This window comes from Zootermopsis nevadensis, unplaced genomic scaffold, assembly GCF_977971745.1.
Source record: "Zootermopsis nevadensis isolate Lab colony 2312 unplaced genomic scaffold, Znev_1.0 Znev_ptg000010l, whole genome shotgun sequence".
In the NCBI taxonomy this organism is placed as follows: Eukaryota; Metazoa; Arthropoda; class Insecta; order Blattodea; family Termopsidae; genus Zootermopsis; species Zootermopsis nevadensis.
Window position 1 is genome coordinate 15,450,772 of NW_028259142.1, and position 23,866 is coordinate 15,474,637.

The window sequence follows — 23,866 nt, forward strand, 5'->3', positions numbered from 1 at the left end:
GTGTTAGTGATGAATCGAGTGATATGTCAGAAGGCGATGTTCTGTGAAGTGTGGAAGAATTTGAAAAGGACAGAAGAGTTGTGAAGAAGATAAAATTATCTAATACTCTCTGCAGTGTTATTTTTCTAGTGATGTGTAGTGTAGTGAAATCGACTTTCCTGTGTTACATACCGTGGTGAAATTTTATTTGATGTGTACTATACGCGGCCTGCTGCCGTCCCTTCAAGCAAACTTCTGGTAAGTGACACGCTCCGAGGTTCCAATGCACAAAGTTCAGCGGCCAAACACGCTGGAACGCAGTATACATGAGGAAATATAAACATATAACTTATTTTAAACGGGGCGATTCTGTGCAAGCAGAGCAGCTTATATTTTCTCGAAACTTTTTCAACTGTCACTCTTTGCTTTTAAGCATGCAAACATGTGAATGCAGTACTACGGCTTTGCATTTTTATCAGTTGAATTTTGTGCGAAATTTTATCGTAAGTTATGTATAACATAGCCCCAAGTGTTTGTTTGTTCTTTCGCGAGGAAACCAACGTATCCGACCACCTCGATGGACCACTAATTAGTGTTCATAAACCGCTAATATTTATTAGGTTATGCTTTACGTAAATCGATAAAATCTCGTTTACATAAACCATGTAATATATTTTTATTTTTCGAGCTAATTACCTGTTTTAATTTTCTGTTCGTCATGTAGTTGCGTACTAATTAATTTGTTAATCAAGCCAGTACCTTTTCTCCATAACAAAGTCTCTCTGAAGTCGCGACTCCATGTAATGGAAATAACTGTATCTTTGTTTATAAAATACAAACTAAAGCCAATCAATTCGGTCCACTTAGAACTAAACGTGTAAATAGTATAAGCTGCTGGAACACCACGCAGTTTAAAAAAATCCCTCCTCTACTTGTCCATAAGTGAAAATTCTTGGCTAGAAAATAAATAATTATAAGTTCCATGTTGCGCATATGTCCGAAATAGTAAGTGGCAAAATTACATTACATAATTACATAATTTGCAATTCACCTATCATGCTCGAAATAAGAATTAACTCCTAAACATTTAAGAAAAGTATAATAGGAATCCGCTGGACGGGGATTAGTCTATCACAAAACCGTTACATACGTATAATAACACAACAGAGCTAAGCATGGGCATACACCTGTACTCACTGCAGGATTCGAACCTATCTTTCTTCTTGGACAATCGGAGGCCGCAAAATTTGTAATCGTTACGTAATACTGGCAGTTCAAGTGAAAAAAAATGTATGAGAAGGATGAACATGTAGCGGTTGAATCTGCCTGATCAAATGCGACCCTTAAATCCGACGTTGTACATCCCTGTTATAAAGTAACAGGCAGCAACAAATTTTGTACTGACCGTCGGTATAGACGAGGGTCACCTTCCGAGCCAACCAAAGTGAACAAAACCATTAATAGAACTAATGTACGTGTAGGCGCCAGGAGAGTATTACCAAGAATTCTATTCCCATTCCTTGCCACACATTTCTCTTTCCTCTTAATCTCTGATATTTGCAAGCCAAAACAATTGTGAATCAATTCGCACTGTTACAAAATACAAATACAAATAACCGGGCAGTCAAACGCAAAGTTGTATATTTAAGGCAAAAATGTTCTTTGTAAAAATACAACCGACAACGTATCGTTCAATTAAAATATTCAGAACACTAATTGAATGGTGAGTATCCAAAACACTTGATATCTCAACGAAGCTTATAATAAAGGTCGCATACAATTCTAATTGTAATGTTTTAAAGCGAGAGTAATATATGTCTGTAATTGTAATGCTGTTTTACTTTATCAGGTAAGTCTATGGCTTCCAACTGAAAATTCTTTTACTTATCAGGAGGCTGGAGAAAATAGCATAACGATGATCTTCATAAATTGCACTCGTCACCTACCACCTAAATATATTAGCGTCATGAAATCAAGATAATTTGATGGCATGAAAAAATAAAAAATTCAAAATTTTAGTTTAAAAACCTGAAGAGACTATCTGGGGTACCTAGGAAGGGTACCTGGGAGAATACTGTTAAAATAAACCCTAAATAAACATAGTGCATTAAACGAATGTGACTTGTCAGCTTCAAGCTCTCGCCGCTTTAAGCTTGGAGAAATCCGACTAATTGGAGAAAATGTTTGGTGAGCCTGCTCTGAGAGTCGATCCTCAGCCCATAAGCAATAATTAATATGGCATCCCGCAATGATGCATATCCACTCCATATATCCCCCTGTATTGGGGTAAGTAAACGTGATAATACCATAAGCCTGGATTCTGCTGGACAGGAAGCTGGCTACAAGACTTCATCCTAGACATTTTGGACTGCGGGGAGTTGAACCCGTAATTCCTGTCTCTAAATATGGTTCCAGCGGGATCTTTGGGTTATAAAATTCATGCTACACGAAGAAGAACATTTAAACTTGATATTTACAAATTGTTATAATTCAGAAGTTTATTTAGGGCTCTGTTCAGTTAATATAGTGACTAGTCCCTTCCTTGGGGGTAAAGCGGTCGAGGTGTAAATGTGACTACTCACCTCCTTGTAATGCAGAGGTTAAGAATGCGTGGAGCTATATCTCCACACCCATACGTCTGCATGGCGCTCTGCTTATATAAGCACTAGGGGAAGCTTTGACTCTTACATTTAACTTTGAGAACCGAAGAATTCCTAGCGGTTTTAGGCAGAAGAATCAGCACGTTTCAAAGCAATCTGCCCACCTGCAGAGTGTCTGTCGCCTGGGCGACAACTTGCATGTTGGTTTATTTACACTCTGCATCTTCCATGTTCTTCATGGTAAAAACTTGTCCCCGTTGTGGACAAGCCTGGCACTGACCTGGCTCGCGTCCAGTCACTTTGGCTGCTGACGTGGTAAATGCAGCTGACACTTGGCCTGTCCCCACCTGCCGTCGTCAGTCTACTGGCAGATCTGTCATATCGCTTAATGGAGAAAGGGGACATTCATTTCAGACCTGGTAGGCGGGCCGAAATGTCAGAAGCAACGACTGAAAGTCATTACATTAAACTTACTATGGAGAAATAAAAGTTATAATTGATTCAGCTGTATAAAATCAACACCGAATGTAGAAACATAGACCAAAATGCAGGCATTTTTATAAAAATACCCTCAAAAACTTAATTCTTATTGGCACTAAGTAGTTTTGCTAATATAAAATAAATACGATCTACAAACCGAAAAATAACCCATATTCCAGATTTGACTCACTGGCTTCTGAACAGTACTCATACTGGATTTCGGTTATTTTTTATCGCCACGTACGTGCCGCGTCAGAAGATTCTGGCCACGAAGCAGTTAGATTTATGAAATGATGCTGGTTGCCTACCCACAACGTCATGATGGTGTAAAACTCAAAATATTCTTAACTTCGGTACTATTAGAGGCGAGTGGTCAGCTTGTCGTTTCGGCCGCTTTACCTACAAGGAAAGAAACCTGGGGTACATCAGATGAAGAGCTTTGTGGGTCAGTCACAGCCAATCTGGACACAATAAGGCCCCTGCCGGAGTGCAAAACACAGAAATGCATGGCGAGAACAAGAAAACACGTATAATTTTAGTGTGGAGACCTTAAGAGGAAATTAAGGGATGGGTGGAAGGACACTATTAACAAGTATCTTAGAGACAGAAGTTATGAAGATTTGAATGGTCCAGGGTCCACTGGCGGTTTTTTATAAACACATTTTAGGTTCCATTATAGAAGGGCATTTTTGACCAGTTATAAAAACATAATCTGCTCCTGTTTCCTGTACCACAGAGTTAGTAATTACTAGTTTCCCATTTATGATAATTCCGAGATCTCATTAATGGTCACCTCTGTAGCATCATAAAATTATCTGCTAAACAATCCAACAATGGAAAACACCTGACGGTGTTTCAGGGCTAACAATGTTTCATTGATCATCCATAAATACACAAATTTGTATGTTCTGTGTTGCCAACAAGGAACGAAGTCCATGATAATGAAAGTTATGTTAGTCTTACAACAGTGATACTGAGCAGTCTAATCTGGCCTATCGTTCAAATGTGACGTCAAGACAGACCTGTTTACACATATGGTACATCATCTCACGTACGTGGAAGTGTGTGTTTCGAAAAGAAATTGAAATATGTAGCTTGAGGCTGCGAACTGCTGTTGGTACGAATTCGCCCTCGGCATGAAAGACTTCAACCGCATGCGTACTATATTCTGTGCGGCGGGCGAACAAACTTTACAAAGAGTAACTTTCAAGTCCAGAACCACAAGCTGCAGGTGAGCACAAATGCTGTGGCATAAATAAACTGAGCGACTGAATATGTAAGTCACATCTGTACGATGATCATGTGCAGTAGGCATACCAGGCCCTGATGATGGAGGAAGAAAGTACCTCTGAAACGTTGGTAAACTTCTATCAGACTACTCGGCGCTACAACCCAGAAGAAAACCATCTTCTTCTGTTATACATGTTCAAATCGTCCATGCTATGACCCTGACTCAGACAAGGAGGACAGACATGCGGACACTGTAATGTTACAATGATCGCTAAACAATTATTTGCAGGCAGCAAAACACAAGTACTTTAATGGGAAACATGTACAATTTTTTAGACGCATTTGTATGATGATTGAAGTAACTGCACCATTAGAAAGTGATTTGTTTTAAAGAAAACGACTCAACTACATTAAGTTGGTATATCGTTAAATCACGTTAGTATCACGCGGAATTATTACGCGAGAACAGACGGATAGAACGAAGTTCATAGGCGCCCTGGGTTGTTGAGAAACGCTCTTAAGCATTAAACTAATTGTGTAACGATAATGCTTGTATTTGTTCTTTCTCAGAAACAGGATAAAACAAACGAAAGTCTAGAATAGTAGTATCTTGTCCATTTATTCCTAAAACTGACGTAAGCACGTATACCACAGTGTAGGAACAGTCTCTTTCTTTATATAAACTTTTAATTATCTCTTCAAGGAGGAATATCGGGTTCCCTTACCGTGGAGAGGGTATCGGATTTCATTAACTTCCTTTTTTGTTGTAACAAAATCAACCAACCTTTCATTTTATGAAACTGTGAGGGTTGATGAACAACGCGACTGTATTGTTCACTTGCCAGAAGAACTCCATCTTATGCCGATATTTTGTACTCAAAACAACTGGCTTAGAAGATAAGAATACAAAAATGGTGGAAGGGGTGAGAATTGCACGTTTATATCGACAAAATATGACGTGGGCTAAGCGACGTCTCTGGCATGCATACACCTCCCCCTCTCTACTACATAAATGTTAAAATTAAAGCCCTAACTTTGCAGAAAAAAATCTGTAATGGATGACTAATACGCTCATTAATTATGTAATTCATCATTTAGAAGAATACTGCATTATGCTGTAAATACTATATTTGGAATGAATAAAATATCCAGAACAATTTGATTGATAAAACACATATAGGCATATTTGGAATACACGAAGCTTCCAAACGCACTAGATATTTTGTGTATCTCTAATCGATTTTGAGGTTTATAAATTGGTTGACACAGCGTGTAACGATTTTCCATTGTATTTAGTTAAGAATACTTATCAAAAGAAATGCTACTAATTAAAGCCAAAGATCTGAATAATATCTGTATTTTAAGTCACGTGCCAAATATATACATATTTTATCGAAGAGCCCTTTTACAAAAGTTTAATTAATTCAAATTTGTTTCACAGTGCGGGCTAAAATAAAATTACCTCCGCAGTTTCTAATGTATTCTGCTCCAAACATGGACGCACAGTGTGCGTCCCGGAGGATGGAGTTGGAGAGGAAGTAGCCGTGGCCTATTTTAAGGCACTATGACTGAATTTTCATGACAACTTATAAAAGCAACGAAATAAAGTTGATAATAATTCGAATCCACTATCTCCGGTTCAATACATCTTCCGTCTTCTTCTATCGTTCATTGTGTAATTCCGTCTCGTGTTGCTCAATAGTATAAATACGAGTGTATAGAAGCCACAAACAATAAATGATAAAGGAAAATTGCAAAACCCGTTATTGCGTTAATTCTGAATGCATAGATATAAAATGTAACGAAACTTAGAAAGAGAATGAAACAGAAAATAACGAACGAAGGAAACATTTACATGTATTTAATTCTATCTACATTTAAAATTCCTGTATATGACCAGACTAACTAATTAACTACCCTTTCCTCACAAGTGTTTGTAGTGTAGTGCAGTGTAGTGTAATGTAGTGTATGTATTGTAGCAAAAACATCTTGCCTTGGAATGGGAGATGAGTCAATTCTGGAAATGTTTGTTCCTGACTTCCAAGAACAGTTATAATTTTGGTTACTTCTCAAAGAATTAAAAAATTACGCGTGTTATGTCCCTCGAGGGAGAGCAAGGATTGAAAATGTTTGAGGACTGAATGCTGAAGAAACTGTTTGAACGCCGCCAGCCAACTCAACACGTTTCGTCGGGTCTGGATTCAGACGTGGCTTCAAGTCGAGCTTCTGTTTTTCTGAAGTGTTACGGGGGAAGATAAAAGGAAGTTAATATCGGCATGCGAGTTTTCTGGTGTGAGACACAGCGAGGTTTGAAGATGAACACAAAATAGTATCACTTGGTAGATAACAGCAAATCAAATACCGAAGTCGCTCCAAATCTGAAAATTCCCCATATTACTATGGTGCTCATTTTATGTACAGTGTTGTATAGTCATGCCCTATACATCTAGTGCATAAAGGCTCAGCAAGTCGCTTGTATTTGGGAGTTATCTGATATCCGCAGGTTTTATTTTTGAATCTCTGCAGGAGAATGTTGGGTCGGTACACTGGACCTGGTTACGACAGACTATTTATAAACATATCTTCTCACCGTCCATGTTCATCTTTCTATTTTATTCATCATCGTTGTTTCAACTGCACCTAAAGTTCGACTCTAAAAAACCCATTAACGGTATGTACGTTATAGCATTTAGAACGGAGAAAACTATGTATATGTTGCCATTTTCTTTTGTGCAGTATGTAGTGATTACCCTTTCTCTTTTGTGCAAAAATTAGTCTATCTTTCTTTTCCTGAAAATGTCAGTATTTATTTTCCTTTTGCGCAAAATTAGGTGTCTAGCCTCTTTTTTGTGCAAAATTCATTTTCTAGCCAGTGATAAACCAGGAAAACAGATATGAAATTTTAGCAGTACTTCTGCAGGCTGGACTCTGCTTCTTCAGTGGTTTGAAGACCACTGGTCTGTGCATTACAGACGGAACTCAATATGTTATTGAAGAGACAGCATCAAACATGTTTCAAAGTTAAACACGGCAGAACTGCAATACGGAGTTGCATTTATTATAGGCTTACTTTATGCAAATATTTGTGCGACAGGATATTGCAAAACAAGGCCAAAAAAAGTTTACAAGAGGCAGAATCTGTAGTCAAGGTTCCAGTTAATGTGTAAGAGTTTAAAACTTTTTGTGTGTAAGTTTCGATATTAATATTAAGGTAACTTTGATAATATTGCAGAGTATATACTATATCATCGTCATGGTAGAGAAACACAATTTTCACATTCCTCTTCTGCAGTTCGTACTCTTGCCTTCTCGGTTTTCCCTCTCGCTCCATCGTTCCCTCAGGATACTTACGTATACACACTGCCTCTCTCTGTCTCACGTCCCACCATGCGCCTTTGGACCCTCCGGCTCCCAGCATCCCAAGCCTCAGGACCCTCCGGCTATCTATCCCTCCCGTCCCGCCCCTCGTCTCTCTACTGGATCCACTTCCCGGCAAATGCCCTCCAGCGTCCAACTCCCAATTGGTTCCATGTCGGGGATATTGAGTTCACAGTAACCATGGCAACTAGCTCAAGGCAAGGAACACTCAGTTTGTCCTGGCCTCCCACCCTTTCTCAGTGCGTACCCCTTTCCACTAGCTTGCATACACTGTTCGTTGGATCTATCTTTTCCAAAAGGATATTCGATATTCAGTACAGAGAAAAGGGTGTGTTTTTCTTCCCTCTTTTGTTCCCACTTAGCGAGTCCTCACTCCCAAAGCACATACAGTGTATATACATCTATGTCTTCCCTGGCCCCGAGGCAGATTTCGTTCAAGAGACGGTTACTTCAGACAAATGCGAGCAAGTGTATGTAGAGCAATTACGTTGCTGCTCAGAAGTCGAAACTTCTAAAAAAAAATGTGTCAATTAGGTGACTGTAACGTGATATCCTCTACCACGATTTGCAGAAAATACAGGAATGTATCATGTGCTAATTATCATGAATAAAATTGCAGTTCATATCGAAAGATTATTTATGGTGTTTCAGTGTCCATCTCCTGCTATTTGTTTTTCCTAAGCTTAATCTATTTTAAGGGTTTTAAAAATTGTATTCAAACGATTACAGTAAACAATACATAATTAAGTTTTCAATCTCACATTATACTGTCCATTTCTTTCTTCCTTAATTAAGCCCGATCGATAATATAAAATTCAAAATGTGGCCTAGAAGCAGGTGTGTGCTTGACAGATCTGATAAACAGACCACGAGTTTTGGAGAAGTTCAACTACATGATATAACAGACGCACAGTCGCCACATTGTAAACTGTTCCCCATCACCAGCGCCCCTCACAAACAGCCGTTCTGGCCTTGAATATTGGGGTTCAAACCTTTGCATATGTAGGTCCAGTAATATATTATTAAATCTAGGCACTCATCCTCTATTCTACTTTAAGTTTGAGAACAAGATTAGTACTCTATTTCATGATTAATTAATCTGAATTCAACATTAATTAAAAACGCTCAACTGACCTTCCATTGCTGTCTCCTGGTATTCAGCTGACTGCGCTGCTCTGCGTCACCACACAGAACGTCCGTACACTAACACTTGGCACACATTTCACGGTCAGTCTATGTCACATACTAGTATTACACTACCACAGTCAACCGATCGCTTTCCCTGTACAGCCATTACACAGCTAAAGTGAGGTTAACTCACCATTGTCAGCAACAGACACAGAACTTCCATTGTCACAAATTAAGAACATAATAGCAATTGCAAGGTTTATAATTTAATATTCAGACTTGCGTAATTCACGGATATTAACACTAGATTAAAGCAAATTTTTCTATGTGAAAGTCATACTTCAATGATACACGCTGTAATAAGAAAATGGTTGTAAAAGAGAGTAATTTATAATTTCAGTCCTCTAAAACAAAATTTAAGGTTAAACTAAAGTTGAATTCGATCTGTTTCATAACCTATAGATAAAATAATTATAAATTAACCCTTGGAACACCCGAACTCCAGCACGCACAAGCACTTCCTAGCAAAGTAACTATTTTACTGCACATCATCGATCATAAGAGCCGGAAGTTAGCTTTATATCGATAATCTTAAACATCGTCGATCAAAGATAAAAATTAACTTCCCCACGCCAATCTCCGCACTCTACCAACTGATTAATTTAAGATGTTAAAAACTTCATATATTTTTCTTCAACCATTGTTTCCATTTTATATACGTTGATGGCCAAAAAAACTTTGGTTTTTACTTTGTTGTTAATTGCCAGCACTTCCCTCCATGCTAATCCATCTTCTTTGGGGTCACCCAATGAGTTTCATCAAATTACTCTCTTTATCTGATTAACTTCCCAGGCATGATAAAGCACTGTTAACGTAACAAAATGAGATGGGATTGACATGTAGCACACATGGGCAAACTATATATGTATGCAGAACTTACTTCACGGTGGTTGGTGTTATGACGCTTTTCTAGACTTGTGCTTGGGAGATACTAAGTTAGGATCTAGGTGAGTTTACCAGCTATTATACTATTTTCATGATTTTCTGAAGTCTTTATAATGATTCCCAGATTGTAACATTGAAACAGGCCACAAAGGCCTCCTTACAAATCACCTTACCTTCTCACACTTCATTCACTGCTAAATAATTTCTGCAGGTCAATACACATCATTGGATAACCCAAGAATAAGCAATCCAACCATACAAAATTTTGGTCAGAAAATCTTAAGGGAAAAGACTGCTTTGGAGGATAATATTAAAATAGATCTTGGATAAACAAAGTATGAATAACTTAACTTAATCAGTACAAGGATAAGTAATGAAACTTGTGATACCATAAAAGATGGGAATTTTTTGAACATGTGAATAATTCAGCTGTCTGATAGTTGATATAAAATGCAACTATGCTAACTCATGGGCATGATACCAGACCAGCTTTGAATATGCATTTATTCATCCTTAGCATAAAAGATTCTTAACGAATAAAAATTAAAATTAGAAAAGGTTTTTTATTGTGAAATGGCTGTTCACTTCCTGGGTTGTTTATTTAAATTCTGAAGGCAAAATCAGGTACTTCCTATTTCCCAGTAAGACTAGCCAAGTTTCAAATCACATGCCCCCTGAATGGAAAGCAAGTTCTCTGCTGCTGGTCTATATGCTTGATGATATTTCATTCCAGAATCTTCTGTAGTACGTACTAAACAATTTTCTCCTTTTGCATTAGGGTTCCTGGACTTACCCTTTGTCTAGTATTCCAGATGGAAAATGTTTTCTAACATTTACTTTACCTGGAGATGGAAGGAGATCAGAGTATAGGAAATGAGTAAAGTACAATTGTTATAACCTTTCCAAATCAATTTTCTCTGTGGTTTCTTCTATGGAAATTGTAACTGATACTGTACAACATAACACATAATAATGTTCTCCACAGTATGCATCAAGTTTCAATGGAATAATGTAAATTTCAGTTTATGTAGGATTTGAGGTTTTCACAGCGGTGAGTACAAAGATTTCTGTCTTCTGGGTTGTTTTGCTGTGTAGTCTGGTAGATGTCAACCATTGCCCTGATGACGGAAGCAGTATGACCTCTGAAATGTTGGTAAACATCTACCAGACTACACAGCGCAACAACCCAGAAGACAGAAATCTTCATCGCCCCGATGACGGAGGCAGTATGACCTCTGAAACTTTGGTAAACATCGACCAGACTACACAGCGCAACAACCCAGAAGACAGAAATCTCCAAATTTCAGTTTGTTACCACCATTTCATGCTTATTAACTATTCAATATTGCATAACGAGTTTTGAAAACTTCAGGAGGATATGGACTAGATTAATCATTATGAAATGAGATATAAACATAGAAGTTGGTTAATATCTTTTCAAAGGTTTAATAGTACAAGTCCAGTACAGGTTGGCACTTTTTATTCTTTTATATATTTATAATATTTAATTAAAACAAATCATATAGGTTGATCTTGTAATTCTAAATATTTTACACAAATATGATATTTGAACAATGAAAAGATTAGGATTTGTCAAATTCCACTTAGAACAGTCTATTAATCCATTTATTCTCGGTCGGTCCGATTATACACGCCACCAGTTCAACAAACTCCGCTCTTACGCATCCAAAAAAATTAGCTTGTATTTTCAGCATGTTTAACTCAGTCCATAAATTTAAGAGTTCACAGCCCATTTCGGGTAAACCCAGCATATGAGATCAGAATTTTGTAAAATTGTCCATTTTATGATTTACATATATTTTTTATGGACTGAGTGCACACCCCCAAAGTTGGGTAATAACTTTAAAGGTCACTCCAGCACATTTCTTTTATTTGTATCCACCGTGCCATCATCAATATTAATCGAATTTAAGGTGCAATATAAATCACATTAAGTACAATCTGAGTCTTTGTAAATTTTTTGAGAGGTGCGTATTAAGACTGTAGTTATATCTGACAAACTACCTACAATGATGTTATGAGAATCATTGTATGATGACACTGTGAAATCCTGGAGAATGTAACTATGGAGGGAGAAAAGAAGAAAACTTACGATCTAGAAAAATTCTATGATTAAAAAGAAGTAAAAATTTAGTCTTTTTATATGTACAAATATATGTTAGTTATTGGAACTTCTTTCGTGGCCATTTAAATTATAAATTGAAACATTATCAACCACATTCAGGATGAAATTGTCCTTTCCTTCCATACTTCGATGTAAGGGGGTGATATTGTATCTGTCATACATAAAACAAATATGACAAACATTTTTACATCATTCTTTACAGCCCCAGTCGTAATGTAATCTGATAAATATAATTTTATTTGGATCCACAAGACAAACCAAAAATACTGTCTGAATATTGAATTTTGATTGTGGCTGGTTCACACTGCACTTCAAGCAGTGGCAGATGGTCTCAAGGAACAAAGAAACAACGATTTTATATATGGGAATTAAAACAAGTAACTATGTGGCAGCCACGTGTAATTAATTAGCATTGACCATAATTATCAGACCACTGAAATTCTGTGGTGATAGATCATAAATGTAAAAAATAATTTATGAACCATTTTTATCTCTTCAAAGTTACAAACATGGAGGGATCGGATTTTCAGGTTACAATTGGAAAGTATACACAGAAACAGATACGTAAATTGTGTAATTATTAATTTATAGTTCCTACTAGAATCATGATACAAACTGCAGCATTTGATAGAAAGTTGTCTCACAAGTTCTTGTACGCTCGCTAGGATCATTTAAACATGTTTTTCTTGGTTTATTTAATACTTTCTGTTCCTACAATTATACCATCTTAAATGATAAGATGATTAATGAATAGCAAATTTTCAAATGATGTGGAAGGAAGAAGCTGTAATCTGATTTAAGATATAACCTCAGCATACATGTGAAAGGTTAATTTTCATGGAGGGAAACAATATTGAACTTTGTGTGCACAAGCATGTCACACAATAACAAGTCAGACAATTAGAATCATCAAGAAGACTGAGTTGCTGCACAATTAATATGTTATTTAAAAATAAGGCACAATTGAAGAGGCCTGATTTACACAAAAATTAAAAAAAATGGATGGCATAGATCGATAGTCTCAGATTTTGAGTAAGAGACAACTGGCATCTAAGAACAAACCCGGATTACAGATCCTTACCACTGATAACTTCAATTCGATACGACGAAAAGCATCGTCTTACCTTAATCATGCACTTAGAAATCCAAGTATGCCTCCATCAGATTTAGAAACTATAAGTTGCATCACATGAATATAAAATGCAGAGACACTGTTTAAGATACACTGTGAACTAGCCTTTGTCGATTCAATTTACTGTCAGAAAAAGATGACCAGAACGTCATTCCTCTAACATGGGTTTGTTAAACTCGTAGCAACAGAACATAAATACTTTAACAGACTTCTCAAAATTTACAAGACTTTCTTTCATACTTTTCAGAAACATGATTTCAATCCAAAAGATCAAAACATTACTTCCCCTTTGCATCACTAGCATGAGAACGCATATTCGGTATAACCAAAATACGCAATTATGATCATATGGCACAAACTGGAAGATGAGATGCTCCATCCTTTACGATTGTCGTTCAAGGTGAGAAGTTGTAGCGGTCACACGGGAAACACTCTGCGCACAAACAGATACTCCGAGAATTGCTGGCCTTCAACGCCCCCGCCATTACTGGCAGCCACCCGGAATCCAGCGTTCAGCAGCCTCGTGATGGCCTGTACGCTGTTCAGTTTACAGTAGCCGTTCAAAGGAAACCTGATCACGTGTCCGTCGTCGTGTTGATTCCAGGGGACGCCAGAACGGGGATCCAGAAGGGCCTCGTTCGTCTCTGGGAACACTTTTTCGAGCAGGGCTCTCTCAGCGGACAGCATAATGCGCTCCCCCAGGTCGGGGCTGATATGCAGTGCCGCGCACTCGTAACCCTCGCGCTGCTGGTGGTATGACTGCTGCTGGTGCTGCTGATGATTCTCGGAGTCGCCGGTGCCCCGTCCCGCTGCCGCGATCTTCGTGTTGATCGATGACCCGGAGTTTTTAAGGCGTTCTTTCTTCATCTGTTCCAGTTGCCGGCACATGGCTGCAACAATTTAAGGATGAAACAGTTTCATGGTAACTGGCCAGCGCTCTGCACAGATCTCTCTCCGCATACACAGTCGCTTCTGTAACAAGAACTTGAAGAACAAAAATTATCTTTATCACACGTCTAGAACCACCTTGAAACCCATCAAAGGATGCCGGGGTCACTGTCCCTGACGGCAAAATAGCCCAGTTGCTTTATTGACGCGATGTGCGTAAACTCTTATTACACTACACTTCAAGTGTTTGTGCAAGCAAAAGCATACCAGCGGACTGGGACATTAACCTTGGCACACGGCCGGCCCGAGAGTTGAAAAAATTCAAAAATTCACTACTTTTTTTTTGGGGGGGGGGGCAGATGTGTCCGAAACGTGGTGTATTTTAGAGTTCTTAATTTTGTGTTTTTAACTGTTTACATTGGTGTCATTTTAAATAACAATAAATAATGCCAAGAAACATCACAATTTTGGTAATACACCACCGTACAAAATATTTAGAACGATATTGTAGAGGTAAAGATTCTAAATCTCATTCGAAAGGTACCTAGCTTGAATCCAGCCCGGTGGCCACCTAGTAGTGCTTTCCTCGCCAATACGAGGTATACAATGTCATGAATTGACAATGTCATTAAATAGGCCATGATCCATACATCAAGAGACAGAATTTAAATTATATTCATGTTAGAAACATCCATTTAAATGGTGGTTGCCACATCACAGAGTAATATGAAACGTAGTAGTTTCCACACCCATCACCTAGAATTTAATTTTCGTTATTATTCACATTCTTGACTAACTCTTCAAAAACATACATGAAAAAACAACAACGATTAAACGTTATAAGTGTTTTCTTTTGTAATGTGTACAACGTAATGGTCTCGGTGTTTATTTATTGAGATATTCAGATACCATACTGCACAGAACCGTAAATAGTTTGCTCAGTAAAAAAACACAGGGGTATCCAGTTAAGTTTGTAATGCTCTGTAAGTCTCGGTTTTACTCACGGGCAATGTCGAAGTAGCGCGCCTCTTCCAGCAGAAGGTCCAGGTCCGAGAAATTTTCGGGTATGAGAAGCCTGGAGTTGCGCATGAAATTCAGGATGTGGCGAAACATACCCCCGTCCCTGTCGATGAAGTAATGCTGCTTCAGGGAGTCTAACACAATGGGGATGCTCCCGTTGAACAGCTTCGCCAGTCGAGACTCCGGGTACCTGCACAGATACGACACACTTACCTTCACAGTCCTACTCTACCCTACGACGTCATATTCTGTCATACCACCACTGACTACCGTCATACCCTACAAAATACTCCATCCGAAACAACACTATTCTACATTCTACCCTACAATAGGTCTGTAATACCTTACCCTAATCGCATTAACTCCCATGGTCCATTAACCTATTATAATCCACAGTATTTAGGCTCACTGTGTCCTATTTTCTCCTCACCCTGACATGCTGTATCCTACTGCAATCATCCACTCTGCTAACATCTCCTATCTGTATCTTACCCCATCCTACCGCTGCCAACTCCATACTACCCGTCGTGATATCCTGTACGACTATTCTACCCGACATACATGCCTCTTGTCAACAACTCGTACAGCCACTGAAACTGGTACATCAGCCACTGAACACAGTCGTCCATCTCATTCAATGTTAAGTTTATACGATGCGTTAGGCCGCTCTGTTGACGTGGGTAAATTAACGCATATTGTGAAGACGTGTCTCTAACTACGCGTTTTATCTCTGAAACAGCTCAAGGAATTTCAGATTGATCCGATATTGGGAAAGGAAAATAACGTTTGACAGCCAATATATATGTCGCTTGTATCAGTGGGTTACATTCAGCATCCTATCCAACGAATACCAGGGGTAGATCGGCCGCAACTTGAAGCTAACCGAAAGCCGCGCGTCGGGGTCTCCTACCTTTAAATTTCATGGCGCGATACTTGGACGGATACAGGGACATTACCGCTACCATAATACCAAGAATGGAAAAGTTTGGTGTGGAAATTGTACAGAAGCTTTGTTTACTATTTTGAACATCTCAATAGTTTCCATCTTCCTGTACTGCTGATGAAAACGTATTGTCTTCTAGTTAGTAGCATTGAAGATGCAGGCTTATCACTGCAGCGTCAGATATTTTTCCTTGCATTACGTTAAAATGTATTGCAGATCTAAGTGAAGTTTACATTTTGTCATGTTCCAAGTGTAACGATGAGATGATTACGAATAATAATGATCAAGTTCCATCTGATTTTCATGCAAAGTATGAGCAAAATACTTATTACACTAACACCTATCAAGATTAAATCAGCAGGTTAGATATTAGTATACAGTAGTTTCAGACAAGAACCATTAGTTCCCCATTCAAATCAATTTATTCGTTTTATGGGGTATTTTAATGTACGGGTAAAACTAATCCAACACACAAAGGACTAGATATTTGGAGAGTAACACTACCATATTGTATAGATGCCCTGGAGAAATGAAACCTCTCTGACTATGCATAGCCACCCTGTGGTTAGCCACGCGATCCTAATGTTGGCTGCAGCACCCTGTTATGACCACCACCTGCCCGTAGTAGGAGTGTAAAGACCACATCACCTCGCTGCGGGGGCAATACACCACACCTGCCATGACCGTGACGGATAATATCGGGCACAATACATGCACATTTTATGCACCCCTGCACACATTCAACTCGCCGGAGACACACAGAATGTGTTAACTGGTAAATGGGGTGGGGGCAAGCGGCTAAGTAAATAACTGCACCACTAGCAAACTAACTAGTACCTGATTTCCTAACCAACCAACCAACCAACCAGTAACTGTGCTCGAAGTGGACAGATTCTGGTGACGTGATACTTGACAGAGAAGCACAGGGCCTCTTTTTTTTAAAAAAAGGTTTCAGTAATCAGTTTGGCATTTCGGCAGGACTCCTTGTACGGGTATCAGTCCGTCGCAAGGCCCCTACCTGCACACAGGACAGCACAGAAAGACGCGGACAAACATCAATGCCTTGAATGGGATTCGAACCCGCGGTCCCAGTGTCCAAGCTCACAAGGTCTACGCTTCAGAACGCGCGGCCACTGTGAATATATGAATATATTTTCACTCGTGTTTCAATAAGTAGAAGAAAGGAGGTATATTGCACCAGGGACACATTACATCTCCATTTGCAGTTAAATAAATCGTTTTTAATAAATACATTCAGGAAAAACGTGGATGTTTAGTTTCAGCATATTCCACTCAACATAACACTAAATATTCTTTTCTGAAAGCTACATGGTAAGTGTTGTAACATGTCTCACTACCAGCACAGCAGCAGCAGTTAGGATTATGCTTTTATAATGTTATAACATTAATCCTATCGACAAAGCAAGAATGGTTCGTCTATATTTCAATGAAATTACTATGTTTAGGAAGCTGGATCTTCTCTCATCTTCAGGTAAAAAGGGAAAGGACATAAAACCTATCTGTTGGACCTCCAAAATGTAACTATTGACATGCAGACAATGGACAAGTCAAAAATATCATTTTTACAGATTAATCCTATTCTAATGTACTACTAATGAGAAATAAAATTCTAAAATTTGTTTCAACGTGCCCAGGCCTCCCCATATCGAATAATTCGAAACATGACTCAGGGAAAAGCTGTAGCTATTTAACATTCTGTTCGCTGCATTTTCTTCACAAAACAAACCACTTTCGTTAATAATAACCATCAAACACTAAAGAGGGCAACGAAACAAGCAGTCCCTGGACAAGGCAAACATGAAGACATACAAAAGAAACCACACGCTTCGCTAGAAATAAAGTCATGACGGTATTATGAAATTATAAACGGCACTGCCCCTTGTCAGTCGTCTGTCTATGTATCCTACATCCTTCAACTCACTATGGGTCGCAAAAGTATCGCCCTCCGTCGTTTTTAGTGTTTTTAATCATAACTTTCAGTCAGTAAATCTCAGAGCTAATTATCTCTTCGAAATTGCGAATATCTAGATATCTGTCTATCTGTCTCCCACGGTTCTTATCCGTGTACCTATCTGCCCATTCGTCTCTGAGGTAACAAGCTTAGTATGGCGATACTGGCAAAGGCATCAAGTGAAAATTTTTAACAGTAGGTGGACATGCAGATGACAGTGTAAGACTCAGAAAACAAGTTACGATGGCACGACAAACAGGCCCAGAAGAGTGGAACCTCTTCACTGCTTAAAAAGATGCAGTGCCACCGAGTCAGATCGTTTTTGCTTGCAGGTCATGGGAGATACATGTCACAGAAGGGTTGTCATTACTGTCTTTTTTCCAGAACTGTATGTGAAGACATGGAGGAGCGAAGGCGAAACATGATCGTGCATTCTGCCCAATACAAGGACAAATACTATTCAATTTCCAATTATGAGCATATGTGATCTTTTCATGTATTCATCTGTTTAATGTGAGAGGCACCCCACCTGTCAGCTGCGCTAAATACACGCGCGCGCACACACATTACCTTTTATTAATCCAGCTCCGACCAATATGTCCTGATTATCCAGTTACATAACTCTGGGATGATGGTTACAAATGGCTTTAATGGTGGACCGAGACACTCTAACGTAAATTGGAGAAACTGGAGGAAACCGAAACAACATCAGGACAATTGGTAGAAAGCAAGATTCGAGCCTGGTAAACCATAAATAAACAGCAGTGGCTCAATTACGAAAAATGAAGGGAACAGAACGACATAATTATGTTGATGCTAATTTGTTGGGAGATAAATTATAGGAGATATTCTGGCTGGTGCCGATACGTGATCGTTTACTCTGAAGGAATAACAAATCACAGGCGTCTGAAACTCGGGATAATATTTATCCTTCGAAAATACTAAGTAAGCAATTTAGGATCTTAGCCTAACAAGAAACTCTAGGTTATAGAAGTCGCTAGTAGAATGTTGGATGTTCGATAGCGAACTTTGTAAGTTACGATGGTCTATGCATTTAACCATAACTTGTGTTAAGAAACGTCTTGGAATACCGACCACTTAGAAAGCCTAGAAGACGGAACATGACAATTACAAAACCCTAGAGAAATAGGTTGCAAGACTGAGGAGTGGATGCAAATCGTTAATAAACAGAATTTAATGCGTTGGAATTTAATATTTTCTTTAAGACTAATGTAAATATATATCTCCCTCGACCGCAACAAAAAGTAATTACTATAACAGTGGTTTGTTTTTCGATCTGTTACGACACCAACATTTGAGGGCACTTATATTAAGTGCCACTCCTGCACCAGATGATCGCATAACCACAGTTGTCGGCATTATTTATAGTACACAATTACAAGAACCAAGTTTAATAAACACTGGCAACTGAACCAAAAGCTATTACGGACAAAACACACAGACACTTTGATGACGTAGATTCAACTTTCCCCATAAAGCGAAATAGGACAAGCTGCAATACAGGAAAAAGCTTTAATCAGTGGCTAAAACTATTTGAAATATCCGTAACGTTTGAACCTCTGACACTGACACGGGACAAGTACATAGACTCCACCATTTAATTCTCAGCTCCTCCCCATTTATAATAAAAGAGCCCTGATCTCGTGTAATTTGGTTTCCTGCTTGTTGTACGTACATCATATTGTTTCTGTAGCTTGTTCCTTACTTGTAGGCAGACACAATACAGCTTCCACACAACGTTACATCACTCGGCCCGACTGAGCCTCAACTTTAACAGCATTTTAGGTGACTCGATAAAAAGATAGAAAGGCACTTCGCCATGTTTTTCATCGCACGTGACACCGCCAAAACTATAATACTAGTCCGATTTGTACAACTTCGACCTTCAAGGATGAACTATCTTCACGGCGAATATTCACCCTACAAATAGCAACTGTAGTGTGTGCCGAAAAGTTCGATAATTCTCAGCACTCGGAACGGCTTATCCCCGAAAGCCGAAGTTGTACACTGAAATTTATCAGCGAAAATCTTTGTACACGTAGTCCATTTTGGATTGAATTCGTTATGGCAGACCTGTATTAATTAGTGTCCCAGGCAATTCTTTTTCTTTCTTATCATTCTTGTTCATTATAAAGACTGCGAACTTGAAAAGCCTTTAAGAAATTTTACGCATATCTGAGTTTGTTGAGAGATTTGACAGAACTTTGCACATGGCACACGATAAGTACTGGAATGTGTAAATTTCATTTACCCTAACACGTTTCAAGGCCTATATTACGAGCCTAAATGCTAAGTATTCACTTGAGGAAAAACTCTCGCGAACAAATGTTTTGTGTATTTATGAAACACATGTCCCATGCAATATCTGAATACAACTAGAGAATCATAAATATATTACATTAACAACATCAAGTGTGTGACATGGAAAATGTTACAGAAGTTCCTGCGATCACCCCAAAACCTGGTTGATGTCCAATGTATTTGCAACGCATTGCAAATACATTGGACACAAATCAAGTCACGCGGAAATAAACCCGTCTTCTAAGACCAACAGCAATGGTGCATTTGCTCGTTCTTACTATGCAGGCTTTATATGAAGCGTCAAAATATGGCTTCCAACAACAGTACATAAATAGCTGTCATCAAACCGAAAAGTTTGTAGTTTTTCTGCTAGGCTGCCATCCCAGTGTCTTCATTCTTGAAAAAGTCAAACAAGATGCATTAATTTTCGAAGTCCTGTCACCACACAAAAGGATCTGACATTGAAAGCCTGCAGTGTTGTCGCAGTTGGAATGTTAATGTATTTGGTGGTAGTGAATTAACAATAATGAAAGGATATACGCTCATGAGCATAGACACACACACACATTTTTGTGGCATAGCAAACTGCATGCAATCCAGAAACAAGGAAATAACGAACCAGCCAAATAACGGAAGCCTTACACAAATAAACCTCTCAAAATCCCTCCTCTTTTCAAAATGTTATGCAAATTTAACTTAACATTTCGATTGCTTCTTGTCATATCGTATTAAAGCAAAATTTCCTTCGAGAAAAACATAACTTTGAGTGGCAACACTGTATATAAAATAAGGGTTGGAAACAGAAAACAAAATGGAGTCGTTGCTGGCGGTTTATTTACTTGCGTATTTATTTTTTGAAGACTGTCATAACAAGTTGTTAACTGTTTGAATCCAGGGCTATTAAACCTCAGTTCGAAAACAAAATGAAAACAAACTGAGCACAAAGCAATCTAGGAACTTCATTACACGATTCCACAAGACCCATACATGCTATGGCCGGAACAATTTAAGGCCAAGATGTCTTTTGTGACTGTCCACAACTGAAAATTTTTTGGTATGGCCATTCATACAACTAAGAATTCCTCTGGAAAAATTTTTTGTAAAGAAAATCCCAACCTGCTTAGTGTCCTGTCGTTGGTACTCCCAATCTCTGAACATGTAAAGTATTTAATGGAATGCCTTAAACACATTTTCTTTCCGCTAATACTTTCTATGCTCTCTGAATTGTCAAAGAGGTTTGGGATTTTAATTGTAAGGATTGAAAAACCAACAAACTTTATCTTCATAACTTAAACCATCACGTTGAAACTCCAAGCAATCCTTTATAGGGACCGAATTTATCAAATTCTAGGTCAATCGAGTCGACAGACAGAATAAAAATATGCGTGAGCTTCTTAATAAGCACACTTCTCCCCCTGGATAATTAGTCCGTTAAGAACAATTATAAGAGCTACGCATTTATAACATGACCAAGCCAATTATGAAGCATGTGTATCTGTATTAACTTTAGAGCTAGCTGAAATGTTGAAATTAGACATCTTTCCTCAAAATAACATAATTACCATTATTCCGTCTCTTTATTTGCAAGCCAGTAATACGATGCTCGTACTACGTACAATGGACCAACAACGTAATTTGCCTCAGAATTCCAAACCGTAACTACCGACAGCATAAACGTTTCTTTAAACACAGTCATAGTTGAACACATGAAACGACACAAAACTGTACAGGACATATGTCACTTTTCCGCTGAACAAACTATGTTTTGTAGGACGCGCGGCGTCGTAGCATAAATAAACAAATTCACCCTCAGGAAGCGTTGTGTGTGTGTGTGTGTGTGTGTGTGTGTGTGTAGTGCAATGTCGGTTGCCTAGCTACAAGGCACCTCGCCAGGGGCTCGTGTGAGCCTTAGGTGTGTCGCCCTGTTTGTTGTGTTCTGATTGTTGCTGTGTGTGCCTGGAGTACATTCTGTAAAGCGTGTTGTTTTAACATAATTCACGTGCTGTACATGGATAGTTCCGTGCTTTACGGAATCAAAAAGCTTGTGCTAGTGTTGTATTGTTCAAGTTTAGAACAACTAATTTATAAGAATGAACACGCGCTACAGTGGATGTACAACGGTAAAATGGTCCAGGGATAAAATGTTTGCTCAGGTCACAAGAGGGAAGGGGGACAAGCCACTAAACTTTATATTATTTGACACGAAAATAAACAGCACAGAGCAAGCAAGGATAACCTGAGCTCGTGAGTTTACATACAACAAAATCTCAAAACACTTCAAGTGACTTTTATATCAGTTTTGTTACGAATATCAGTCATATGCAGAGACTTTCTTGAGAAACTAAGAGTCGCTCTGTTCATCAAGATATTCCCTGGTTTTTTTGGACCCAAAAGGTTTATTATCGTGAGATTTCAGATTCTCATGGCTGTTAGTATGAAAATGTGTACTCAGTGCTCTGATGGTGGAGGCAGAAAACACCTCTGAAACTTCGGTAAACGTCTATCAGACTATATGGCGCAACATCGCGGGCAGTAATTTTCGTTTAGTATCGCGTTTTCAACAGCCCGCCACTTGCCCTGTTCGTAATCAGACAAATTCGATCCACGTCCTAAATTATCCAACCGAATAAGGTTTCTGTCTAGTTATCAGGAACAGCCTTCAGGTCTTCGACCAAAATTGTATATACTGTTCTCATTTCTCAATGCGTGCTAAATGCCACCAAGTTCATTCTCCTTGAAAGGAAAACATCTGTACGTGTCTTACACCGTAAGCTGGACCAGTGTCTCCTGCTAAACTGTCGTCAGTAAGTGCTGTTAACTTAAGAAACTGTTAACATATTAAGCCTGTACATAATGCTGGCATAGTCGCCTTGCAAATAGGCAAATGTCATAAAAGTACGCTTGTTGTGAATAATCTTAAAATACAACGTGTAACTCGAGTCAAACCAGTGCTTTAGCTGGACGCAGTGCCCATTCAGTCCCCGTGTTCTGAAATAAGCCTATAACGCAAGAACTCACATTGCCTTATCCGTTTCTCACCAATTAAGGAGCCATTTATGGAACCACAAGAGCCAACCACTGATCCTATCCTGGGCCGGATAAATAGTCAACACACTATTTTATACGTATATCGTTTTGATCCATCCTATTATTAACCCTCATATCTATGCTTAGGTCTTTCAAATGGTCTCTTTCGGTTTAGGTTCCCGGACAAAAATGTTGTTTTATCGAAATATGATAAGATGAAGCCTGTGGACAGAGAGGACATCCCCTTCTCATTACGCATTCCATGCGGAGAACATCACAGATGACGCGGCACGTCGTGTCTCTTCCTGCACCCACTGTGCCTAGTGTTGCTGTGGGAACTCTCTCTTCTGTGGGGGTGGGCCCATTTATAATGCCCTCACACTTTTATGCTTCGTAGCAACAGCCTTAAATCCTGGCGCGAACCATACGATTGGAATTCCTTCCTTCGTTTCTACCGCTAGGGTATGATATGCAGCCTTATAACAGGGGTCAGCACACACTACCAGGGGTGTCCAAGCTCAATAAAAAAATTTACCCAAATAACTGAAGTTGCATTAGCCTTCGATACTAAAATTTATTTTACTGATATTGTTTCGTGACGCTTTATCAGCTGGAGTGGAAGAATGAATCTGGGAAGATCATGCGAAGACGGGGTCGTGGTATACTTTAAGGAACT

At 38.8% G+C, this 23,866-nt stretch overlaps 1 protein-coding gene across 5 annotated transcripts in view; it reads right to left on the reverse strand.

Moving 5' to 3' along the window:
* Window positions 1-11,162: 11,162 nt before the first annotated feature.
* The window catches only part of twz (BTB/POZ domain-containing protein twz), a 141,500-nt gene continuing 128,796 nt past the window's right edge, over window positions 11,163-23,866 (reverse strand). For 4 of the 5 annotated variants that reach the window (XM_087346605.1, XM_087346603.1, XM_087346606.1 and 1 more), the window contains exons 4-5: window positions 14,911-15,116; window positions 11,163-13,908 (exon numbers count right to left, since the gene is read on the reverse strand). In XM_087346605.1, coding sequence (XP_087202731.1) covers window positions 13,436-13,908; window positions 14,911-15,116 — 679 coding nt within the window. In that variant the 3' untranslated portion in view covers window positions 11,163-13,435. Of the gene's footprint in view, window positions 13,909-14,910; window positions 15,117-15,356; window positions 16,156-23,866 lie in introns of those variants that run through there. The other variant, XM_022066450.2, reaches the window with a different exon arrangement.